At 32.7% G+C, this 24,803-nt stretch overlaps 1 protein-coding gene across 1 annotated transcript; it reads right to left on the bottom strand.

The window, feature by feature from the left end:
• Positions 1 to 465: 465 nt before the first annotated feature.
• LOC111043984 (lysosome membrane protein 2) lies at positions 466 to 24,582 on the bottom strand. The gene is made up of 10 exons (XM_022329031.2): positions 24,040 to 24,582; positions 11,923 to 12,014; positions 8,418 to 8,581; positions 7,805 to 7,949; positions 6,767 to 6,976; positions 5,229 to 5,477; positions 4,420 to 4,546; positions 3,646 to 3,764; positions 2,841 to 2,969; positions 466 to 2,123 (listed from the first exon to the last, which is right to left on the bottom strand). Exons 1-10 carry the CDS (start codon positions 24,284 to 24,286, stop codon positions 1,830 to 1,832), a joined length of 1,776 nt encoding a protein of 591 aa, XP_022184723.1. The 5' UTR covers positions 24,287 to 24,582; the 3' UTR covers positions 466 to 1,829.
• Between the last annotated feature and the right edge of the window lie 221 nt (positions 24,583 to 24,803).

The raw sequence follows: 24,803 nt of genomic DNA, 5'->3' as shown, positions 1-24,803 counted from the left end.
CACCTGGGCCATACATAAAATAATTATGAAAGTAATTTTGTAATTATGTATGTGAGTAATAATTAGTAATAATTATTGCAGTATTCATTTTATCTGTGACTACTAATTAGGCCTACTCAATTAACTCAAGCTATTTTTGTTTCATTTGAAACCCTTTTGCATCAGTAAAATTACTTCAGTTACGGTACTATTGTGACAATGGGAACACATTCATTGTTGAAAAAGAAATGAGCAATTCTGAGTTCACATTGAGAAAAATGTGACGATTTGTCAATTACCGTACGTAGGCCTACCAATGGGGTTTTAGCTCCAAAAGTGTACATTTTAATTCTTAATCTGATTAAACTGATTTGATGGTAGCACAGTAACCGATAGGCTACTAAGAATTTGAAATAATGGATAAGATTTTTACTGGAAGAACAGAGTGCAATAGCAGTAGGAATGAGAAACATTTCCTCGGAGAAATTAAGGATATAATGATTGTTGTTTATTCGAAAGAAAGTATGCTAACATTGTTCTGATTTTTATTTTGTTCATTTTTTTGTTTTTTGATATTAAGAGTCTTCTTCTTCTACATATCTTCATAATTGTCTCTTTTCTTACAACTACATTATTATAATGAATAATTAAGTTTTACATTGTTATTCTGTGATAATCTTTTAGTTATCTTTGATCTAAGAATCTTTTATAATTCCTTTTAATTTATAAAAAAATTTCAACACTCGGCCTCTGCGCTCAGATTTTCTTAACCTTGCAGGGATCCTCCTATATATTATATAATTACTTATTATACTACCTACTGTATATCTAACTATTATGTTATGCATTTTATACTTCAAGTTTCAAACTTTGTAACTATCGTTAAGGATAAATAAATTTGAATTTATTGTATTTATCTATATGTCATCAAAGTCTTCTTAATCTAAAATTCGAATTGAGTTTACTCATTACTATTAATAATTCTCTTAACATGAATGTAAACCATTATGCCTATCACACTCTTAACAAGTTATTAATCTTTACATGAATGTATGTATACCTTTTTAACTCTCCGCAGCATCATTTTATCTCTGATAGTCATGGACCCTATAAATCATGTCCTTAGAAATATTCTATTCAGTTACTATTCAAACCACAGTTATAAATTCATTTGAACACTAAAAATTGAATTTTCATATTTCACGTTGGATAAATAGCGTACGACAGGCATGACTATGACAGAACTCATATATTCATCACTTGGAAGAGTTTTTTTTGAGATATATAAATATGTCTTCTGTCTTCAATACATTACAAAACTTCGTTTTAATATTTTGTTGATCGTTTTTCATGCCCCTCCTTAGAGTTCTTGCAGTGAGCATAGAACTCTATTACAAGAATGTTTATTTTACTAAAGATTAACCCTAGGAACGTAAATTTATATTGGTATCTACGAGTATACACCCCGTTTGGAAGGTATTAAGTTTGGAAGTTCATGAGAAACTGAGAATTGGTGATTAATGTGATGAAAGGGTGGTGTACAAAATTGTTCGTTAGACTTTTTCAATACAGACTTTGAGTTGTTTTCTGAATATTTCCCTCATAGTTTCAAGTTTTTTTCATTTATTTGTTCAATCATATTTTTTCATTCACTCTCATCACTGGTTACTAAAGATGGAACTTCAAGTCATAGGCCCATAGCAGCAAAGAGTCTTTAATCTGAAATACAGTACTTTAATAATCGTCTTAATACATTTTGTTGAAGGAAGTTTCTTATTGATCGCTATCCTAGTAGCAACAGACTAGAAAGTTCACTATTTTGTCACATTTGAGAGTACATTTTTCGCAAATCACACTTCGGACAGCCGCTCAACGATGATTTCCCTCGGGGGCGCTGCTGGCTTTTTCACGTGCTGTGGAAACTTGACAATTGTAAGACCAGCCGACGACGGTAACGACAGAGCCGACGATTTTGTGTCCTCCCTGCTTCTTCTCCACACCTTCCACGCCGAATTCATGAAGCAGATGGCTAACAGTACTGTTGAAATCAATGTGCCATACATGAGAACGATCTGGGCATTCCTCACTGTGAACGTTGCGTGGTAGATCACTCTGAAAATGTCGTCGGGCATCTGATCTGCAAACTGCAAACAACAACGACAATTATTATTAATAAAATGTGTAGAACACTTCATTGAAGTTCGTAAGAAAGCTACAGAACTGAACAAATATTACTTATTTTGAAAAAGTCATTATTATATTTATTTCTTCATTCACCTTTTGCTTTATTAATTTCCAGTTATTTATTACTAATAATATAGGCCTAACTATTATTTTTGATAAAAATAAGAACTTGAGAAGTTTTTTCAGTAGCTGCTTCCAAAATTTAAGTGTAAGTGTGAAGTGTATTTAAGCGTCTTGGAGATTCACAAGTCGAACCGGTAAAACAATCCAACAGCATCAGGAAACAGGGTGTATTTTGGTTTGAAAGACTCCTCTAGTTCATGAAGTTTGGATGTGTTTTACAGTGCAAGATATACATTCTCACTTCAAAATTGAATTATCCAGGCTAATTTTACAATGAACTCGACCTCCTTTCAGCATGAAATTGATTTATACAGTTTTCTTAATTCCAACAAAATACAAGAAACGTTTCTCATTTTTGAACTTTGTTACACCCATTATATTCATCAGAAGGTTTTGAGAATTTGGCTTAGAATACAAAATCTTATATCCTTGGTTTTTTTTTTAATGATGGAAAAATGCTTAAAAAGATACTAAAATAAGGTAGGCTTAATAATTATTAAATTGATATAATGTGTAGGTTACACTCATCTATTCAGATTGATTACAATACTCACAATTTCGAGCCAGACCAAGGGCAAGATCATGTTATTATTGAAAGCCTTCAATAAAACATCGGCCGGAGGCTTTTGTACTCTCAAATTCATTTGTAGCCTAGAAACCATACCCAGTGTAAATCCCAACTTCTGTAAAACAAAAAGGACAGATTCCGGAGTAAATGAAAAGGATCATGTTCTTTATTCATATCATGAGAAGGTTATATACAAAATTATATTAGAAATGAAATAAAAAAAATTACCAGTGTTGAATATGGTATGTTCACGATGAGAAATGAGGGGTTCTACGGAATTTAATCAATTAATGAATGAGAAAAATTGAGGATTATAATTCAGTATTGGAAAAAATTTGCTGCTTCACTAAATCACAAAATTATTTCATGAGCAGAAAGAGTTCACCTACTTACCTGAAGGAATCCATTTTTATTCCATATCAGTATTATACCAATACCAGTTAATTACCATATTGAATGAAAAAGACTAAGAAATTGTCAAAAAACCACAGATTTATTGATACTTAGAAAGACCGGTTTCGGTTATTACACCATTGTCAATCGCTGATAAACAGAGATTATCAATGAACAACAGTTCAGATAAACAACAGTTTATCAGAGATTGACAACAACCTTGAAAAATATTGGTGTAATAACCGAAACTGGTCTTTCTTAGTATCAATAAATCTGTGTTTTTTGGCAATTTCTTAGTCTTTTTCATTCAATATGAGTAATTACCACAATATCAACTTCTCAACTACACAAAAAGTTAATTACCAGTTATATTCCATATAGGTTAAAGCAAAACTTACCGGTTGAATATCAATGTAGAAATCGTGAAGATTTTTATTCGGCTTTAGTCCTGCAATCTTCTTAAACAGAACTGGATCGCCATTCAAAAAGTGAGGGAATGACATTGCAAGCGGTACACCTGAAAAAAAATTTTATTTGAATGCATTTCCTCAGGGAGAGGAGCAGCTTTTTCAGTCTCTAGGAATAAAGGTTTTTAGCAGTAGGGACAGAATTCCTAAAAGAAAAATTATGATAAAATAGATCTATACACATTTTGTGGTTTCGGTAATTTTGTGTTGAGATGAAGAGAACGTCTCAATTTGAGAAACAATGATTGATTCAGAGGTTATTTTAGTAGGCCTAATCATAGCGGGCAATTTTTGATGAACAAACAATTGTATATCACACACAAAATCCTGTGATAAATAATATCAGTTGGTGATGTATTTTCCAGCCTATTTCAAAATTAGTTTCAATGTTTTGTCACAAGTTTGTACAGAAATGTTCAAATGTTTACAATGATTTATTTGAAAAAGACCTATCTTTTCTACATTGAAAACTATGGAATGAACAATGTGGAACATCTCAGTATTCTATTATTGCATTCTCAGTATGCATAGTTTTGAGAAAATGATATCGACATTATTATTGAGTCTATGAATCAAGTTGTGGAGAAGCTGAATCCTGCACCATATAAATGGACAGCGCTGAAACAATATAAGATTGTCCGTGTAAAGCACGGACTTTCTCATTACCGTACATTAGACATACGGTACAGTACCCGGCCAACTCACCATGAGCACATGGTGACAAATCGAATACACCTCTGGGAGGGCAATTCGACCGACAATAGCATGTGTTCTCTGTGTTGTATGCTGTAGGCGACAAATGGTACCTCAATGCTTTCACACCACCCTGAAACTGAGAGTAAAAAATAATTTTCCGACTATTCATAAAATATTGAATAATAGTGGTTAGAAATAATAGAAAATTGGACTTGATTAATTTTTCAAGGATTATAAAATTACAGTATTGATTATAATGCGGAAAACAAAAAGTTCTTTATTTTTTTCAGCCTGAATTTGTTTCCTGAATCAATAAGAAATCTCTTCTGATAAATTACAAATAGGCTTGATTACAATGCTAAATTTTTATTCTTGATCCTTCACTTGCTTTGTTTCATCAAGTTTTCAGCTTTTGTGGTAAAGCTGAATGCTGCTCCTTTTATTAATATGAATGTAGTGCTATAGAGAAAATGTAGCATAATATGGAATAAGTATAAGCTGAAAACACATAAGGTGGAGTAAGCATAAGATGAAAAATTAGCATGAGTTAAAAGATATATGAACAAATTATTATAGATCTTCCTATTAGCTAGTAAGAACACTAAAAGTTTTGCAGTGAAATTGATGACAGAACTGCAAAGCAAGACGAAAAAGATTCAATTTTCGTTTCCTACACACAGGATCGATCTCATAGGTATCCGAATATTTCAATATTATTGATGCTAGTGATGACTTCAACTATTGAAATTACTATTTTATAATGTTTGCTAACTGCACACAATTTCTGTAGCTTACAGCTATTATTCTAAGCTACTTACATCAACGTACTTTTCAAAGACGAGGGGTAATCTGCGGCAAACGTCCTCGTGGAATATGTACAGAGTTTTGTGCTGCTCTAGATCCTTTCTGAAGAAGAAAGCGCCATCACTCCCGTCGATGCGGTTGCACTCGTTGCCGTGCCACACGTCCATCACGGTCTTGTTGTTGAACGCACGCACCACGTTGATGTGTCGCAGGTCCTTATGGCCTGTTTGCACCGTCACAGTGTTGTTCGTTTCTGCTGCTCTCTAAAAATAATTGTTGAATGAAAAAGACCAAGAAATTGTCAAAAAAACGCAGATTCATTGATACCTAGAAAGACCGGTTTCAGTTATTACACCATTGACAATCTCTGATAAACTCAGAGTAATAATCTCTGATAAACTCAGAGAGATAATCTCTGTTTATCTGAGATTGACAATGGTGTAATAACCGAAACCGGTCTTTCTAAGTATCAATAAATCTGTGTTTTTTTACAATAATTCCTTAGTCTTTTTCATTCAATATGAATAATTACTATAATATCAACTTCTCAACTACACAAAAAGGGAAAAATAATTGTGCCATTTGATTATAATGGGAATGAATTCCATGCGATTCTAAAGCATGTGAGTGAATATGTTATACATAAGATGAATTCGAAGCTAATTTATTTGAACCTCTTTAATAAATTTCCTTCTTCAGTGAGAATCATGTTTGCTTCTTTGTTTAAACGTAGATTGAAAACTCTCTTGACAGAATATCCTCTATACTCACTGTCGGAATTTTTTTATATGGATGGGGATATAATTAGTTATTATTTTCAACAATACATTCCGTAATGTATTAGGTTGGCAATAATTTTAGTGTGTGAGAATGCATTTGAATCTATTCTTCTATATTTCACAATCACTTTAGGCCCGCCGCAAAGTAGACCCACGCTAATTCACGAAAAGCAACCCACGCCATGGGATTTTTTGTAAACCTTTGCTATAGAATTATTCATAATCAATCAGTGGATTATTCATTGCATGAATTAAACCGATGTCTGGAGAAGCCTGGCAATGGTTTACAAAACATCCCACGGCGTGGGTTGCTTTTCGTGGATTAGCGTGGGTCTACTTTGCGGCGGGCCTTAGTCTGCAAGCATAGCCACCTCTGATAGAGGTGGCTAGAGGTTACTAGAGGCTACCTCTATTAGAGGTGGCTATGCTGCAAGTCATCATTTTATTATAAAAACTTTATCATTATAATTTCATCATAAAAAGTAACTAAAATGTAAAAAAGTAAGTAAAATGTCACTAGTGCTCGAAAATAGTTGTGTATTTTCAACATATTATAAAAAAGTACTAGTAATTTCTCTAGAAATTATATGTAAAATTAACTAGTTTATTATAGATGTAGTTACCTAATCTACCATCGCTAGCTATTGTGAAATTAGCATATAGGTACTTCACATAGCTGCCGTACTTTAACATTGATATCTGATAGGTGTAAAGCAGTATTATCAATAACTATTCATTGCTATATATAGTGCTGAATAGTAAATGTCACTTACTATTGCCAGAATTCCAAATTTTTCATAAGGTATATTCTTCTGCAGCAGCTTGGCTGATCCTGTAGCAAATCTCAATAAATTGTCATCATAGCCAAATAAGAAATCTTCTACTTTCACTTTTAAAATAACTTCGGAATTGGCAAATTTCACCACTGTGTGCATAAGTATCTGGAGTAGATAAGGAGAATTCTTCACATGTGAGACAGCTGTCTGGAACAAAAAGCATTCCAGTAATTGAGAAAATAATATTATAAGAATAGATTATCCTGTTTACTGAAAATATATTGTTTCAATCAATGTACCTACAATACAATGTAAAAATATTTTACAATATAAACATGAAAAACGAGAAAATCTCATTCACCTTATTTCATCAGTAGGTATGTTTTACTTGGACACTTGCAAGTAAATTCCATAGCATTGCATAGTTTAAAATATTTTAAAGTTTTAAAATGTTTCAAATAAAAAGGGTACTACATGTTTTTATTAATTATTCTAGGTAGGCCTATACTGGTTTCAACGATTTATTCAAACTAATTCGGTCTAATAAGATAGGCTACACTTTCAAAGACGTTCAAACTGAAAAGTTGAAGTAGCCTATTGTTCAGTACCGTACCGGTACCTTATTATCTGAGAAGCGAGTGAACTTATTGTATTTAAATTTCCGATACATTTGTCAAATGAATACAAAACAATGAATATTTTTTTATTGAATATGCAATGCAATATTGATTAGATTGATTATTCACAATAATACATACCGTATACAAAAAAACTACAGAATAAAATACTATATCAGCGAAAATATATAATTAGAAATAGCCAAGAATATAGAAAAGATATAGGTACCTATGAGATCACTCCTGAATAATATTGTGGATCTGAATCTGATAATGTAGGTTTTTGATGTTGTCTATAGTGTGATAATGACTAGACTGTAAATTACTGTTCACTGTTCATAATACCGTGTATATTCAGTTGCATTCCTTCTATTGCTGTATTATAAACTCTAAATAAGGCACTTCTACTAATACTCACAAAAATGACTGGATTTGGAAGATAAAGGACATCGTCTGGTTTCCCGCGAGAATGGTTTGCATCAAATTTGTGGCTCCTTCTGTTACCGTATGTAACTGTGCCTTCATCTTCTTGGAATGAAATATGGACTTTCTCCAACGTTTCTCTGAAAAAATGAGAAAATCTCATTCTTCTTCTTTCATCAGTAGGTATGTTTTACTTGGACACTTGCATGTAAATTCCATAGCACTTGTTTTTTTCTTTAGGGCAACTTTTAATATAAATGAAAATATTAATCTCAGTACCTTTTTAAATTATTTAGTCACAACATGTTTTGGACATCGGCATTAATGTCCGAAACAATCATGTTGTGACAAAATAATTTAAAAGGGTACTGAGATTTATATTTTTATCTGTAGTACTTGATATGACACCATTTACATTGCATAATATAGTAGAAGCTAACAATAAAATACTGTAATTGTGAGAGGGAAGACAAAAATAATTGAATGTTTTCGTATGACTCCAGTTGTGCTTAAGATGATATCATTCTGAATTTCACAATCCAAGTATAATAGGCCTACTCTATGTGCTTACTCTATGGTGAATAATATAAAATGAAGGAAGTCCTCACCTGTAGCAATAGGGTCCAATTTCTTTGATTCTCAGTTTTCCTGCTCTGAAGTATGTATACTCTTCTAAATTTGTATAGTTAAAAGCGTAGATACAGATTAGAGGCTTCAAAGATGGTTTCCTCCATGAGTTATAAACTAAACTTCCATTGTGGACTGTCATTTGCTGAAAGATAATATTAAGCAAGAATAATTATTGTATAAGTGTTGATATTGTATGATGAGTTAGCGTTTCAAATATATTTCTTAAGGTAGCATAGATTAATTTTTTCCAATAATTTGATCGATCAGATATTTCGCTAGGCTATGCACATAAAATAGTTGAATTGATTTCCAAAACCAAAGACAATACCGTACGATAGTCTACCACAGTATAGTAAATGCAAATTGGAGAGGCGGGTGATGGTGACTCCATCTATGAGGGAAATTGGTAAATTTCAAGCAGTAAAAAAAGTTCAAACAGTTCGTCTGCTTCGTCTTTCTTTACATTTAAATGTCATAACCCAAAGTTAGTAGACAGATCTGTCTACTAACGTTGGTCATAACCTGAATTCTCATTAAAAATATTTTTTCAAGATTTTTTAAATTCACTCATGCATTTTATTCTAACTGAATAATTTGGAATGGACATCAACATTTCAAGCACCAATTCAAGCCGTTGTAATTTAATTGTAAACAAGTGACGAGTATTTGTTTGTTTTTCTCTAAATCATAAAAGTCCAGGCAATGAATGCTCAAAAAAGGGTAGGTATAGAGGGAAATTTTTGGAAGACAATTTTTGACCCCACAGTCCTGTTAAGGGTAGTAAGGAAGTAAACATATCAAAAGTCCTCACCCCTAACCCCTGTGCTAAGGGGGTGGGGTGGTTTAAAGGTACCATTTTTTGGTTTCTCGCATAAAACTCAAAAACTATGTATCTTAAGGACTTGACTGTCATATAAAAGTTAAAGCTTACATAATTTCCTTCAATCATCATACAACTTCTTTTATATCTCCTCTAGTTTTCGAGATATCCGCTTTTGAAGGTGTGCCATTTTTGAAAAAACATGTTTGCCACCAATTTTTTTTTCTATTTTTGCTCTTATAACTTTATAAAAATAGAAAAATCCATGCTGATTATGAGCTTATAAGGCCTTAAATTCTCTTCGATGTCATGCATAATTTCACGCTTTTACGCATTTCCCTACACCTTTTGCAACAGCTTTAGTGTTCAGTGTGAAATCTCCATTTTTGCAACAATAGACCAATTTACAGAGGAATTTAGAGGGAATATTTTAAACAAAAATTTCGGAACATATATTGTTGGTTTATGATATTTAACATTACTCATAATATAAACACGATCATTTTAAAGAACTGTGTTCTGTTTATATTAATTAAGATCAGGGCACCGAGCTTCGCTCGTTATTTTTATTTATTGATAAACAGAACACAATTCTTTAAAAATGTTTGGGGAAGGCTAACAGGCACAGCCCAAAACTGTTTCTTCCCCGAATTCTGATTTATACGGTACACTATAAATAGTCCAAAAAGTACCTAAGTTATGTTCCATACACTTGAATTCAGGTCCAGTTTTCAGTCCAAACATTTAAGAACAAAAGAGTTCTAATTTAGATTGTTTACAAACCAAATTGAATAACAAAATAACACTCACTAATCACTTAAAACTGTGAAATAATGATTAACTTTGAAAATTATGATATACTCTAATTTAGAATGATATACCATGTAATGTCACCAAATCAGAATATTTTGATCAAGTCGATTAAAATTTCTAGATAATATTTCTCGTGAGATAAGCTGATGGAAAGGCTAAGAGCCCCCAGCTGCTGAATGCATTTACTAAAAAAAGGATTAGGGTTGAATGATTAAAAGGAAATTAATTTTTTTCTAATGTTGGAAACATCGTGAAAATATGTTTTTTTTTTAATTTAAATATGATTCTTATTTTTGAATTATGAATAATTTCACATTTCAAGCTCTTAAGGTTTCTTCATGTTTTAGGTGGTGTTTATATTTTACAGCTGGCTATAAGTCAGCTTATATGAATTTCGGGGATGAGATATTTTGATTTTCCACAGACGCACTCACTCACTCACTTCCATTATGCCCTGACGACGAAAGTCTCAGCTGTTTTTCCAAGGATGAATTATCCTTTTTATGTCGTTCAGCGAGTTTTCCTAGGGATGAGACCTAGTGCAATCGAATTTTTAAATCATAAACCTACTATATTGCAAATTTCATAAAAATCGTTAGAACCGTCTTTGAGATCCGTTGGACATAAATAACCACATAACCATATAACAATATAAATACAGAAATTGCTCGCTTAATATAATATGATTATAGAAAAATATTAGTACCCCTTTATATAAAACATGACTAGTTTAGGATCTTGATTCCATTCTCAAGTGGCAAAATGAATTATACAGAAACCTGCACATAATAATAACAACCTGGAATGATTACACATAGTAAACTGCAAAATAATTAATTTTGACTCTTAAGAATGGGATAAAATACACTATACTGGTCATGTTTTATACAAGAATATAACAAGAGTACTATAGCCTAGTGATTTTAAATAAATAAACGTTCCAGTAGCCTTATTGAATACTTTATTTATTAGATATATTATTTAATATCAATGATTGAGAGATTAGACTGTGAACAGACCAGCTATTATACGGTAATAGTTGAGCTACAAAGCTACAATATTGATCATATAACATAATGTATTTGATATAAAGGAACAAAACATAACATAAATAGTAGAAACATTATTTAGAAACTTACTATTTTATGTAATTTATTTCTCCTCTACATAATGTTATTATAAAACTAAAGTGTCTTTATGTGCTACAGTATATTCATTAATAGATAAATAAGTATGACAATATTGATCATAGTGCATTGCAATATGGGACAGGCTGTAACTTTCACCCCCCCCCCACGCCTACCACATCAATCCAATTAACCCCCCCCCCCGCGAAGTCAAATCCTGGCTACGTGCCTGGCAGTAGGCTATAATAATATGTTGTATTTGCTGAAACTTTACATGAAATAAATATACTGAACGTAATTTTAAAACAACCAGAGTTTCTTGGCATTTGGAATGGGTACCGGAACAATAATACAGTATAGCGTATTATAATTCAAAAACTGATATGTGAAAGTTCAGATAGGAGCCTACCTAATAGGTACGTATTACAAAAATCGAAGTGGATTATTTTGTTTAATCTAATATTGCAAACCTAATTATTATTGATTTAATATTTTTATGTTATAAATTATAGCTACAGATTTTATGAAATTAGCCGATTTCTCAGATGAAGGTACCTACTACATAAATAAGATTGCGAATGAATTTATAGATAAAAAGCTATTTTGCTGACAGATTGTGCATTGTCAGAGTTGGAAAACCTCATGGTATTTTCAAATAATTAATAAATTCGTTGATACTAGACAACAAAATGGTAGAAATATTATCAAATAATGCAATCTTACCTCCAGAACTTGACTCAAATAAACATCGGTGAACCACATTATTATGCAGGCTGTGGTACTGCAGCAGAACAAAGTGAAAAGTACGACAACACCTGCAAACAAAACATTCATTCATTCATTCATCTACGAGATCATCAATTAATTAAATGAATGGATGAATTTATTTGCCAAAAACAAGATACAAAAAATAAATATAAGTGTATATGCTACTGCACTTAAACTAAGATACATACACAAAAATTAAGGAAATGTTAATTTATTTAATTAGATATTATATTATAAATAATAGTTATTGAATGAAGATTTAATTTATGCTCACATGCATGAGTACAGTAGGTTAGGCAAAAACACCGGCAAAAGGAAGATTCCTTGTGCGCCAGTGTGAGTCGTAAAATCAGCTTAATCAGAGTAATATATAAACTTGAATTTAGCGTATGTAGTGTTCAAACATGTAATTTATAATGTGAAATTGATTATTAAATAAAAGTCAACGATTAGAAATAATTCAAGTTCAGCCATGCCTCTATGGCTCTTTTTCTGTGTTTATTATTTCGGAAATTATTTTAAGTGTAAATTTACTTTCTAGTATATTCATGAATTTACTGCTAATGTAGTAAAGTTGCGTTCTAAGAAGAGTTGAGTTGGTATTTTATATTTCATATTTTTTTATTGTATCAATTCTAAGATTATCATTTATGTCATCGGCTAGAGGGAAATTATGCTCGTATTTGAAACTGTAATTTGTTATGCAATTTTTTTTTCTACATTCAAACTCAAAGCACTAGAGTCTATCCAATTCTTTACAATATTCATATCATGCTCTGCAACAATGAAAGTATCATTCTAATTATTTTCTGAAAATATAATAACTAAATCATCAGCAAAAGATGAAATTCTACCATTTTTTAGCTTAATATTTAGCAAATCATTTACATCAAGTATGAAAAAAATGGTGGAAGTACAGTTCCCTGGGGCAGGCAGTAAAATTACAGTTTCTCTATACTTTTATTGTTAAAATTTGGGATCTACCTACCAAGTAATTTCTTATGAATTTTAATGAATGACCTGTAAAACCATACTTCTCCAATTTGTTGCAAATTTTATAATGTGGTATGGTATCAAAAGCCTTTGATAAATCCATGAAGACTGCAAGTGGGTTTTCCTTGGAATTTGATTTAACATAGGTACCGGTACCGTATCTGCGTTACATTGTTTACAAATTATACTAGCGCATCCTCAGTACTTTTATTAGGTTGAAAACCATATTGGTTTTCATTAATAATATTATTATTTAGTATGAGCTTCATTATTCGTTTTTAAATTTTTCCAATATTTTGGCAAGGTTGCTAATTAAGCGTATTAGTCCATAGCTACCTGGATTATTTTCATCACCTTTTTTTGAATCGGTTTAATGTTTGCTATTTTAAATTAATCAAGAAATTAATACAGCGGTTTCAAAACTAAACCGCTTACTAATTACAAGGGTATTTATGAAAACCAATTCCATCTTTAAAAAAATCCAAAAACAATACAGTACCGTATTTTCAAACAGATATTGATATGAAAAATGATAACTCAGCTTCTGGTGAACCCAGTTAATTCAATTTGAACCAATAAATATTTTATGATCAATATTATCCCATTATTGCTGTAATCACTCAAATTTAAAGATCCAAATTTAAAAAAATCTCATGAATGGTACATGTATTTGTCCACATTCGTCGATTATTGCACTCTGTGTATATCTATAAACACAATTATTATTATATCGCTCTCCTATCTCTTTGTAATGTCAATAAGTCACCATTTCTTATTATCGTTTCACGGATTTAGGATATCATGAACAGGAAATATATCACAGAATAATGATGTGTCACAGAATAAAATAAACATCTATTAATTTTGACTGTCAGAAATGTTTTGAATTCTATGATTTTTATTTGTACATATTATTAACACATGGGAATGTATGTAAAATTATCAATTCAACTGGACCAGGGCCCTGTTTCATAAAACTTTTAAGTCACGTAATACAGGAGAATCACCATTCCAATTGCATGCTCAATATAGCTGTTCCTGTATTACAGGACTTCTAAGTTTTTATGAAACAGGGGCCAGGACCAGTGTATATTATAATTATATTTATAGTGTAGCTACAGTAGGCTATAATAATTCACAGCACATGATCTTATAATAATGACAATATAGCAGTAAACTATAAAATCACTTCACTTTACTTTTATTCAAATTAATAAAAACAATATAGAAACTTGTAGTAAGTTACCCTTTATTAAAAGCTTTAGAAAATTTAAAGTTTTTGATAAAGGCTACTACAAGTTTCTATATTGTTTTTATCTATTTGATAAACTATAATATAGTATTTACTACTATTGTCATTAGAACATGTGCTATTGGTGATACACGTATAACTTAGACCAGATATAGGTACTGTATCTAGTATTATGTTATCCACAAATTTATGTTATAAATATCTATGACATATTTCACCCACAATAGAGAAATAAGGATTTTTGATCGAGTACCTTAGAATTTACAGATAAAAGTATCAAAATTACCTACACTTACATGACCAAAACTTCATACGCATTGATTGTTGTATTGCTGTAATGCGGTGCATTCACCTATACGGTATTTTCAGAAATATGTAATAATTACTTCAACAATAATGCGTTTTTATGGTGAATACTTTAAAGTTAAAAAATGTACCTTAATCAATGTTGAAACTTTTTTGGTATTGCTACTAGTAATAATTATATTTTCATCTCAGAGACGTAAGGCTGTAGTAGGTATGGATTTTCCTTTTGAATTATTGAAAACTCAAAGGCTGTTTCTCCACTCCACCAATCGAAATCAATAATATCCAAATACGTAAATATTATATTATCACTCGATGTTTGTCCTAGATTCAACAGTAAGAGAACAAAGTTCAAGATGAGTATTTAGTTAAACTGTGAACTATAACTATAATGTAACATATAGAGTCGGTTTAGAGCTCATACTGGCCTTGAATGAGAGCCAAGGCAACTCTATATCTATTCATATTTCTCTAATTGGCTCCCCTCAGCTCAGTTGAGTTTTTCAGCCAATATTGAAATATAATAATAACCTGATAATTGGGGGTCTCTGTTGAAGCAAACAGTTGGATTTTTCCAAAACTTTACGTTTCTACTCTACGATGGATTCCTCATTATCTGTTCAATTCCTTCATATATCAAACACAACAAGAATCAGTCGGAATATTTGCTGTAAAAAGTACGGTACCGTACCATATCGTCAAAGCTATATTCTTTAGCCTAAGTAGAAAAATTTTGTTATAATTTTGTTTGAGATGCTTGAGAGACGCTTTAAAATCATTTTTTTCAAATCTGAATGCGAACTGCCATGCAACTTATTTGCCCGTTCTACAACACCTTCAGTTGGCCTATTGTTTCGAGTTTGAGAAGATATTATCGCCATTTTTTGTTATCCAACAAGTGTAGACAAAAGTTGCTGTTTCTTTCATCAGTTCAAGCAACTGTTTCAATTTATTTTCTCATGTGTTTGGCTACCTCCCGTTTATCACGTCACACACATTGATAAGGTTGCACGCTTTGCATAGATTTTATTACATAAGTGATCTGGTGGTAATGATTTTGACAATTATAATTATTGCGGAATCGAATAATGTAAAACATTACTATACAAATATATTCTCACCACACCTTATCCTGTCCTATCAATCAACATTTATATTTTTGCATGAATGAATTTTTCTCCAATTTTCATCATATTAATTGATAATAATTGTTATTTTTCCACATAAGTTATTCCATCTAAGCTACTTTCACTGAGAACCAGCTTACTAGCTGGTTGTTGAATATCAATAATCATATTATATTCAATTAGCGTATGGTTTAATATGAGAGTGAGTATTTTTATGAGTAGGCTAGTCCAGTCACTATAAACATTGGTGCATGCAATTTATATTGTAGTTCTGATTTTTTGATATATTATTTGGGTACATAAGAGAAGTCCAGAACCAATTTCTTCATGCAAAATTTCCTTGTGCTAGATACAGGGTGACCCAAAAACCTCGTAATTTCGGCTCATTTTCCAGTTTTCAGCCATTTCTGCCAAATCCACTTTTCGACCGAATTTGACTCATGATGCATGATTTTGGACCGCCTTGACGAGCCGAGAAGAATGAAGTGTAGTACGATGAAACCTGAGCATTGTGTCAGAAGTTATAAGTGTTTGAAATTTTGATCCTTCAGGTGTCCTTAAGCGCGCCTCTCCACTAGGAAATACTGAATTGAAGTGCATCTAACGGGTGATTCTCATAGAACATAATCTTATGAACTTATGCCACTGTGCGAAATATCAATGTGAAGACTATGTAGTTGGTGATGATGGTTGAAGCTGAAAATAAGGTGTTTTTCACAAAACAAGGAGCATTGTTGTCAGGTGTACCTGGAAATCTATATGAGATAGAGCGCTCTACCTGATATCAGATTGTAGAGCACAAAAATACGCCCAGAGGGATTTTGAATTATACATCTACATGGTAACAATCGGAAGATATTGTTGATCAAAATCTAAAATTCATCAAAAATTGATTTTCTCTTCAAATTTCACTCATTTTTGAAAAATCATAACTCAGTACTCATTGGAGATAGAGAGTTCCGAATGATCTTATTTGATTCAGAATTTCATATTCTAGAGAAAAGGCGAGAGTAAATTTGTGTCCGATTATGATATTTGGCAGAAATAGCTGAAAACTGGAAAATGAGCCGAAATTACGAGGTTTTTGGGCCACCCTGTATCTAGCACAAGGAAATTTTGCATGTAGAAATTGGTTCTGGACTTCTCTTATGTAGGTACTGAAATAATATATTAAAAAATCAGAGCTACAATATAAATTGCAAGCACACCCCCTTTTCTGGACTATTGCATATTGACTGGACTAATTATGTACTGGTATGTTATTGGCCTTATAAGAATCTCTCATGATAACCCTCAAGTATGAATCTTACAAATAATCATCATTCAATCTTTTTTAAGGATGGAACTTCAACAAGAAAGTTCTATCAGTAGACTCTGGATTTCCTTCCATAGCTCAAGCTTAAGGCTTTTTTGGAAGGGCCCATTTCATTATTTTTTTTTGTTTATTAATAAATAGTATGTTATTATTATATTGTTACATAATATTATGTATATTTTTGAATACAGCAATAAAATTATTTCATATTTCAAATAGATCGAACCAAATATTAACGCTTGCAGATAACTAATGTATATTTTCTAATATTTTTTTCCATATCCTTATTGAGTGCCGATTGAAATTTTATTTTCAATCAAGAAGAGAAAAAATAAAAAGATAAATTCAATAAAGATAAGTAATATGCAGATTGGAAACGAGATATTTTCTTCGATCATGTAAGAGAATCACTTATTCTGATACCAGTAGCTACACTATGAAACTACATAAGAGCAATTTATGACAAGCTTTGAAAAGTTCTTGCTTCATTCTAGCTGGGAAGTAGCCATTACTACTCGTAGGAAGAATTCAATAGTTTCTTCTGAATACACATACTTTGATAACTCAGGTTGGAGGAATACAGTATTTTATCAAGTTATTCAAAAATCATATATTGAAGTGGAAGAAGTTTATTTATTTAAAAAAATAAAGAATGGAATGGGAGGACGAAATGCACCGAAAGAAACATCCTCTCTATATATTATCATCAATGCCAAAATTCGTGCAACAAGCAATTTTTACTGTCTTCCAACAACTCAAATTCCTATGGAAACCCATTTTTGAAAACTTCAAACAATTTTTTCTCAGAATAAGACTGTCGGTTATCTGATATTTGAATAATGGGATGATATAATGTATATCAAAATGAAGAATTCTGAAAGGTTTTAGTAATTAAGATGAGGTATCGGAGGATAGTTAAATAGATAATCTTGTACTCAAATTGAAGCTATTTAAAAAAAATATATGAGAGAATCTATACATTTTTAGATGATTTATTGTGTGATTTATTGAGCTCAGTAACGAATAGTAAAAATATAACGAAGAATTGGTTTTTCATAATCGGCTTTGTCTCAAACGCATAATCCCTAAGGTACTTTATACGTATTCCCTGTTTTTAAATGAGCACAATTCATAACAGGAAGCTTCATCAGCAATGAATCAAGTAAGGTACCTACTGTTCCTCTTTTACAAATATATGTTACTAAGCTGAATGCACCTTGAATTAGGAATCAGTTCAAAGGTGAAGGTAGCAGGTGTGTCTGTGTCTACAAAGTCATGACGTGTCCTACTTTTAATTTACTCTTTTTTATGCATTCCTCCACTCTTTATTGTAGTCTCAACTACTGTACTCTTATATCATTATTCATAAACTATGGCCAGCCTTTAAAGGTAAGTACTGTCTAGAATCTTGAACTTTTTCAGTGAAGACAGTACTTGAGTGGAATTTCTTTAAAATTTCACATGTTTACAAGTTTTACATAATATTTTGAATTTACTTTGAACAGTTTAGTAATACCCTTTCATGTCTCAAGCCATGATATCCATTTGAAAGTGAGATTGAAGTGGAAAGAGCTACAGTACCATACATAGGTAATATGTATTATTTATATAATAATTTTAATATATAATAATATAATAATAATATTATTATCTGTTTCAGGAATGATGAAAAATCTTGAAAATGAGGAAGTTCATTTACGTGTTGTACATAGCAATATTCAATTTTCATTCATTCTGAATTTCATCAATAGATCAGATTTAGTATTTTGTGACCTCTGACCGTACATTAAATATGCATGTTTATTATAGCCATATATCATATTAAACATAATATTTTTTATTGTTGAAATTGCAATTAAAAAACTGTTAAAGCTTAGTAACTGAAAGCCTCTCAGCTCTCAGAACTTATTTTTGACCTCTGATCTTTCATCTTCTGCAAAAAAACCCTGAAAGAAATACTTGAGAATGAGATTAAACTCAATACAAGTGGGCCTATACATTATTGTTCTACCTTCTTTGTTACAGAAATAGTTGTATGTAAACAAAATCAAGTCATTCCATTGGGAAGCAATCTAATTTAGTCCTAGGTGATTTCTATTTAAAAGCCTTGTAGAATTTTCAAGTCGTTCGTTGTTTATTCGCTACGAGAAAGACACATTGGAAAACTATTTTTTTCAGTTAAGATATTTAGGCAAGTGTAACGAAATTCAGCACCATTTGGGAAAAATTAGCCATAATTTGAAAAACATTATTCATCTTGATACAGAATTTAGGACTGACCTCTGTTTTGTGAGATAGCCAAGGTCATGTCAGACATGGCATAAGTGAAAGATAAAAATGCCAATGAACTCTTCGAATGTTCTCCATATAAAATGGCATGACATTAACTGTGGATTTAGCGTTTTTCGATAATAAGGGTTGTTGTGGAGAAATTTGCTTTCTACAGAGCATGATTTAGTTGAGAGATTATATGATACGGTAGGCTATTGTATCTTTCTATTAAGGCTGCTATCAAGAAATATTAACCGATATTTCAAGTACATGCACTTGCGAATTTCTGTTATTTTCAATAAAGCTAGCTGTATAGGATATTTATTATTATTATATCTCCAACAGTAGATAGACGAATCATAGAAACTGTTTGTAAGGACTAAAACAAGAAAAGTGCCCTTGAGTCTTAAAATGCCCTCGAATAGCTAGCTCCCTTGAAACTACTTCAAATCGTTTGAAATCATACCTATTAAATTAATTATATAATTTCTTCTAATATTGCACAAAATATAAGCAATTTGAAGGACTTCCGTGTAAATTACAAGGCATTAGTCTTTCAAACATTCTCAATTCATGGGATTGAAATGAAACTTGGTCGTGTGTTGAAATAAGCTCATACATACATTTGTCAATTCATAGTATTTGGAGTAAATATATAGCAGAATATGTCAGATATTAATAATTATTTCCAGTATCTGGGTTTACTCGATCGATAAAAATAGAATTTATTCATAACTTAAATATGGTCAAAAAAGTAGACTGAGGTGAATAACTGAATCTAAAAGATTTTTGTGAGGTTTTCAATGAATAATAAACTTATGTCCCAAACACACCCGTATCATGCCTATTTCAAAGTTTTCAGCAAGGTTCATTACTATAAGAATGATTGTGTAAATTGATAAATTCAGTCACCAGGCTTAGCGAGTACTGCATTGGAAATTAGTTAACCACACGTCCACACCCCTCGCATATATAGATTTTTACTGTGCAAATATATAATAGTTTAGTGTGTTGCCAAATCATACTGATTCTTTTATTTATTATTGATAATTATTATTTAACGAAAATCCTAAATAAATGCTGCAAATCACCCCGAAGACTTCGGGGTCTAACTAATTAACTTTTCGTTAAATAATAATTAGGAGAAAAAAAGAGAGAAAATTAAAAAAGAAGTGGTAATTTATTATTGAGATCAATCTATCATCTGTAATTTATTATTGAGATCATTACAAAAATATTATTGAAGTAGTATCTATTATAGCCTATGATCATTTTCTGTCACATATACTGTAACCCACATATACATTGAAGACTTACAGTATATTAAATGAGTTTGCAGCTATACGGTAGCTTAATTATTATTTTATTTACAATGAAACGCAAATAAAGACTAACTGTACTCAAAGAATGTACAAATATTACATTCCAATGATAATTCAGAACCCATGTCAATATTTTCTCACACTTTCTCTACATAGTTACTTTTGAGGGCTCAATTTTTATTGATCTAACGGATCTAGTAGACTTCAGACATCAGACTTTGATATTATGGTAATAATATAGCCTACTCGTATTATGCGGAACGTGGAAGTCAATTCCTGATATTATAAGAACAATAAGGACAATATATAATGATATTATACGGAATAATACCTATACCTATGTAAAATGAGTACCGTACCGTAGTCGATTATTATGAGTGTTTTTCTGAGTTTTTCCCTGCACATGGTATTTAAATTTAAAACCTGTATGTCTTGACTTTGTAGCCTAATTGCAATGTTGCAATCATACCATTGATAAATTTTAGCCTACATACAGGCTATGTTTTATTTAGGGTTTTCAAAAAACCACGATTAAGTCTAAAATTTGTGGTTAACGGAAGAACGAAGGGAATTTTTTACAATTTAAAAGTATTTTTTATTGTTTGAGTTGAGCCTCTTTCATATCAAAGGGGAATTACACCAATCTGCAGGACGTCGTTGGTAATTTTCCCTCCTTTCCCAGAGGCTGATGAAATCCAGACAGAAAGTGTTCAAATTACATAATGAACATGCTGAAATTTCTCATGGAGAATGGATTAAACAATTATAGTTAGACAACCGTGAAATGTCGATCAGAATGAACTCAGAGGTCAAATTATTTTTGATTGCTTATTTTCCTAAGATAACGCATATCTGACGGGACAAAGTGATCACGCTCACACTCGCTCCATTATCAAATTAATGCTGTTGATCGAATCAGTTTAGAACAAATTAATGCTTTCATTCCCTAAAATGTTTATCCAATGGGCATTGTGTGATGTATGGACTCTGCTGTGAGGATGGAATCATTGCGGATTCCATTAAATTTATTGCTCGGTTAATATAATTTATATAATCAATTATTATAAAATAATTTCCTCTTGTGAAAGTGGGTTGCTCATGCATGCTCATAGGTCAGTGACCTAGTTATAGCGATAGGTGACTTGATATTCCCGTTGGACTGATAACGACTTGTGGTCAATATTTACCAACTTCCAGTTACCGTATGTGCTTTCAGAATCATTAATCATTTCCTGGTTGGTTCGGAACCAATCTAAAGTATGGTAATTGTTCATTTATTTTTCATCGCTCACGCACAGGTGGGCATCATGGGTAGCCGTCTAGTTGTCACCCCGACTACTTGACACCTGGTCATTTTGGCCATAGGCGACTACTTGTACCCTAGTAAAAATATGCCATTGCCGTCAAGTTGTCCCCCCGACTACTTGACACCTACTGGACCAAAGGTGCCAACTAGTCATGACCGTAAACGACAACTTGACACCTCGCACCCTCGCGTCAGGGTGTCCCCTCGACTAGTTGACACCTCCTTAGAAAGGAGACAAGTAGACGGAGATGGGTCACGTCTACATGACACCTTGCAGGCTGGCGTCAAGTTGTCACCCCGACTACTTGTCACCTACAGAGCACCAGTTGGCACGATTTACACCCCCGCGGCGTAGGGAGGAGGGACCAAGCAATTTTTATTACTGGTTATGATATAGAATTGAATTCCAAACACTTTTGGTTCAGTAACATTTTCCCGTCAAACGCACGGTTTGGGAGATATTCGCCGTCTTTGCTATTTTTAGGATAAATTTTTTCGAGTTGGTTGAAGACAGAACAAATTTTATGAGTATGATTATCAAGAAGAGTAGCGTTTAAAGATGTTTCTTATAAAAATGAAACCGGTTTAAAGTTTATTGATTACTCAAGATTACAAATAATTTGTCACTAATGCTAGACAAATATTTTGAGGCTCTTTCAACATCCAGTCTGTTTCTATACTTATTCTTGATTGCACCATGGTTGCATAGCCATGAAGAGCCAGCCGGAATGGTGATTTCTTGTGGAGTGGAGTCGAGGGGATAGGTTGTCGTGACCGTAGACGACTACTTGTACCCTCGTAAAAATATACCATTGCCGTCAAGTTGTCCCCCCGACTACTTGACACCTACTGGACCGGAGGTGTCAACTATTCCCGACCGTAAACGACAACTTGACACCTCGCACCCTTACGACAGGGTGTCCCCCCGACTAGTTATCACCTCCTCAGAAAGGATACAACTAGACGGGTATGGCTCACGTCTACTTGTCCCCTAAAAACCGGTTTTAAAAGGGGACAACTAGTTGAGGTGTCAAGTAGTCGGGGTGGCACCTAGTCGCGTACCCGGCATCATCCTCAGCATGAATGCAAGCTGCAAGACATCATCACCTCTCAAACTTTCCTCTTAGAATTGAAAGCATAATAATTATGAGGATTCCAAATTTTATCTATTCATTAAATTAAGTGAGGGAGGAGAAGTCCGTTGCTAGCAAGCATCCAAGAAGCAAACAGGTGGTTCAATTCTTAGTCAAGCAGGGTTGTCCCTACAGCACCCCCCTCCCCAAAACACACATGAGCAACCCCCTTCCAATAATAGGTAGGCCTACCAACTTCATATTGGAACTATCGATTTTTTAGGACGTCCCTCAAGAATTAATTTTAATGACGAAGTCTGAGTCAATCCTTTTTTCTCGTTTGCATCCCTGAAGTTCGGGTCACAATCTCAGTCTTGAAAGATAATACAGATAATAGGTACCTAGCCTACTAGCCTATATGGCAAGAGCTCGGGAAGTTTCATTAACATCTTTAGATTAAGACATCATTACATACTTTTTAAAATGTTCTTATTAATCATGTCAGAATCGGTTCCTAAGTAGTGTGAAACCCAAAGAGTCATCCAATCAAAATATACCTGTACCACATATTAAATTGAATGTATGGGAAAAGGGTTTCGTTTGAAAGTAATTATTAGTGCATCAGCAATATTATGCTCCGTATATTATTTTTTTCGAATTGATTTCTATGGACTAATTTGTTTATAGATTAATTGATTTGTTTCTCAGTTTCTCCAGAGTATAATAAACCGGTTACAATTTGCAATTGCCAGTACCCTATCTCGTACAAGGTACGTGGTACGGTACCGTACTGCATAAGACCCCATGACACTAAATTCCCATACAAATTATTATCTTAGTATCGGAAGCAAAACATCAGGCCATGTTTCATTTTTGGCTGCAACTTTGGCATAAGAATTCATATTATTTATAGATTACGACTCGATCCAGGCACGGGAAATTGGTTCAAGCCAAAACCGATACGGTACAATAAAACACTACCGGTACCGTATTACATGAACGGTCATTCATTTATTACAATATTCCTCAGAGGAAAAATCGAAATTTTAAAAGTAAGATATTCATTCCTATAGTACCTAATAGATTTGATAATGATATTGAGCTTACCGCAAATACTGTATCCCAATTTCTTTTTGGAGGAGCGTGGAGATGTTTTGTGTTTTATTCCTTCCTTCCGTTTGATTTTGTCAACATTGTCTCCGCAAAGTATTTGTTTCATTTTGGAAAGAAAAGTTTCAGGAGGGAGGTGGGTAGCGGAAGTGCTGAGGGTTGCCCGTTTTTCCACATCGGGGTCAGAGATTTTCTCAGCACTTTTCCCTGATATACAACCACTGTAACTGGGAGAGGTGGCCATTTCAATAAATTGAAACTTTCAGTTTGGGGAAAACGACTGATCCGATCCTAACTCAACTACTGATGATGGATGACACATTCCACACATTCGCCACTAGTCCACACACCTACAGCACCGAGGCACGTCTGGCTTACTCGCACGGCACTAGAACATTGAAAGCGAAATCTAATTGTTCTCACAGCAGACTGCGTCGATGATTACGCGTTCGGTTGCTAAACGACAAAGACATTTTCCAACCAGAGATAACAAGTTGGTTGATTTGAGCGCATGGGCTCAACGCTCAATGATAACTGGTGGACGCAGCTAATTCAAAGGTTTATCATCTATAGACCAAAGCAACGGCAGATTGATATGCGATGTTGCCGAACGAACAATTGAATCTGCGTTATAATTAACCCAATTACAATTGAATAAAGGTCGTCAGAGGTTCAGACTACCAATACTATTCAATCAATGATTGTGCTCATAAAACATCACTGAAATTGATCTCTATAATAATAATTATGTATCCTAAGAT

This window comes from Nilaparvata lugens, chromosome 2 (assembly GCF_014356525.2).
Source record: "Nilaparvata lugens isolate BPH chromosome 2, ASM1435652v1, whole genome shotgun sequence".
NCBI classification, from domain to species: domain Eukaryota; kingdom Metazoa; phylum Arthropoda; class Insecta; order Hemiptera; family Delphacidae; genus Nilaparvata; species Nilaparvata lugens.
This window is presented reverse-complemented; position numbering and strand designations above follow the sequence as displayed.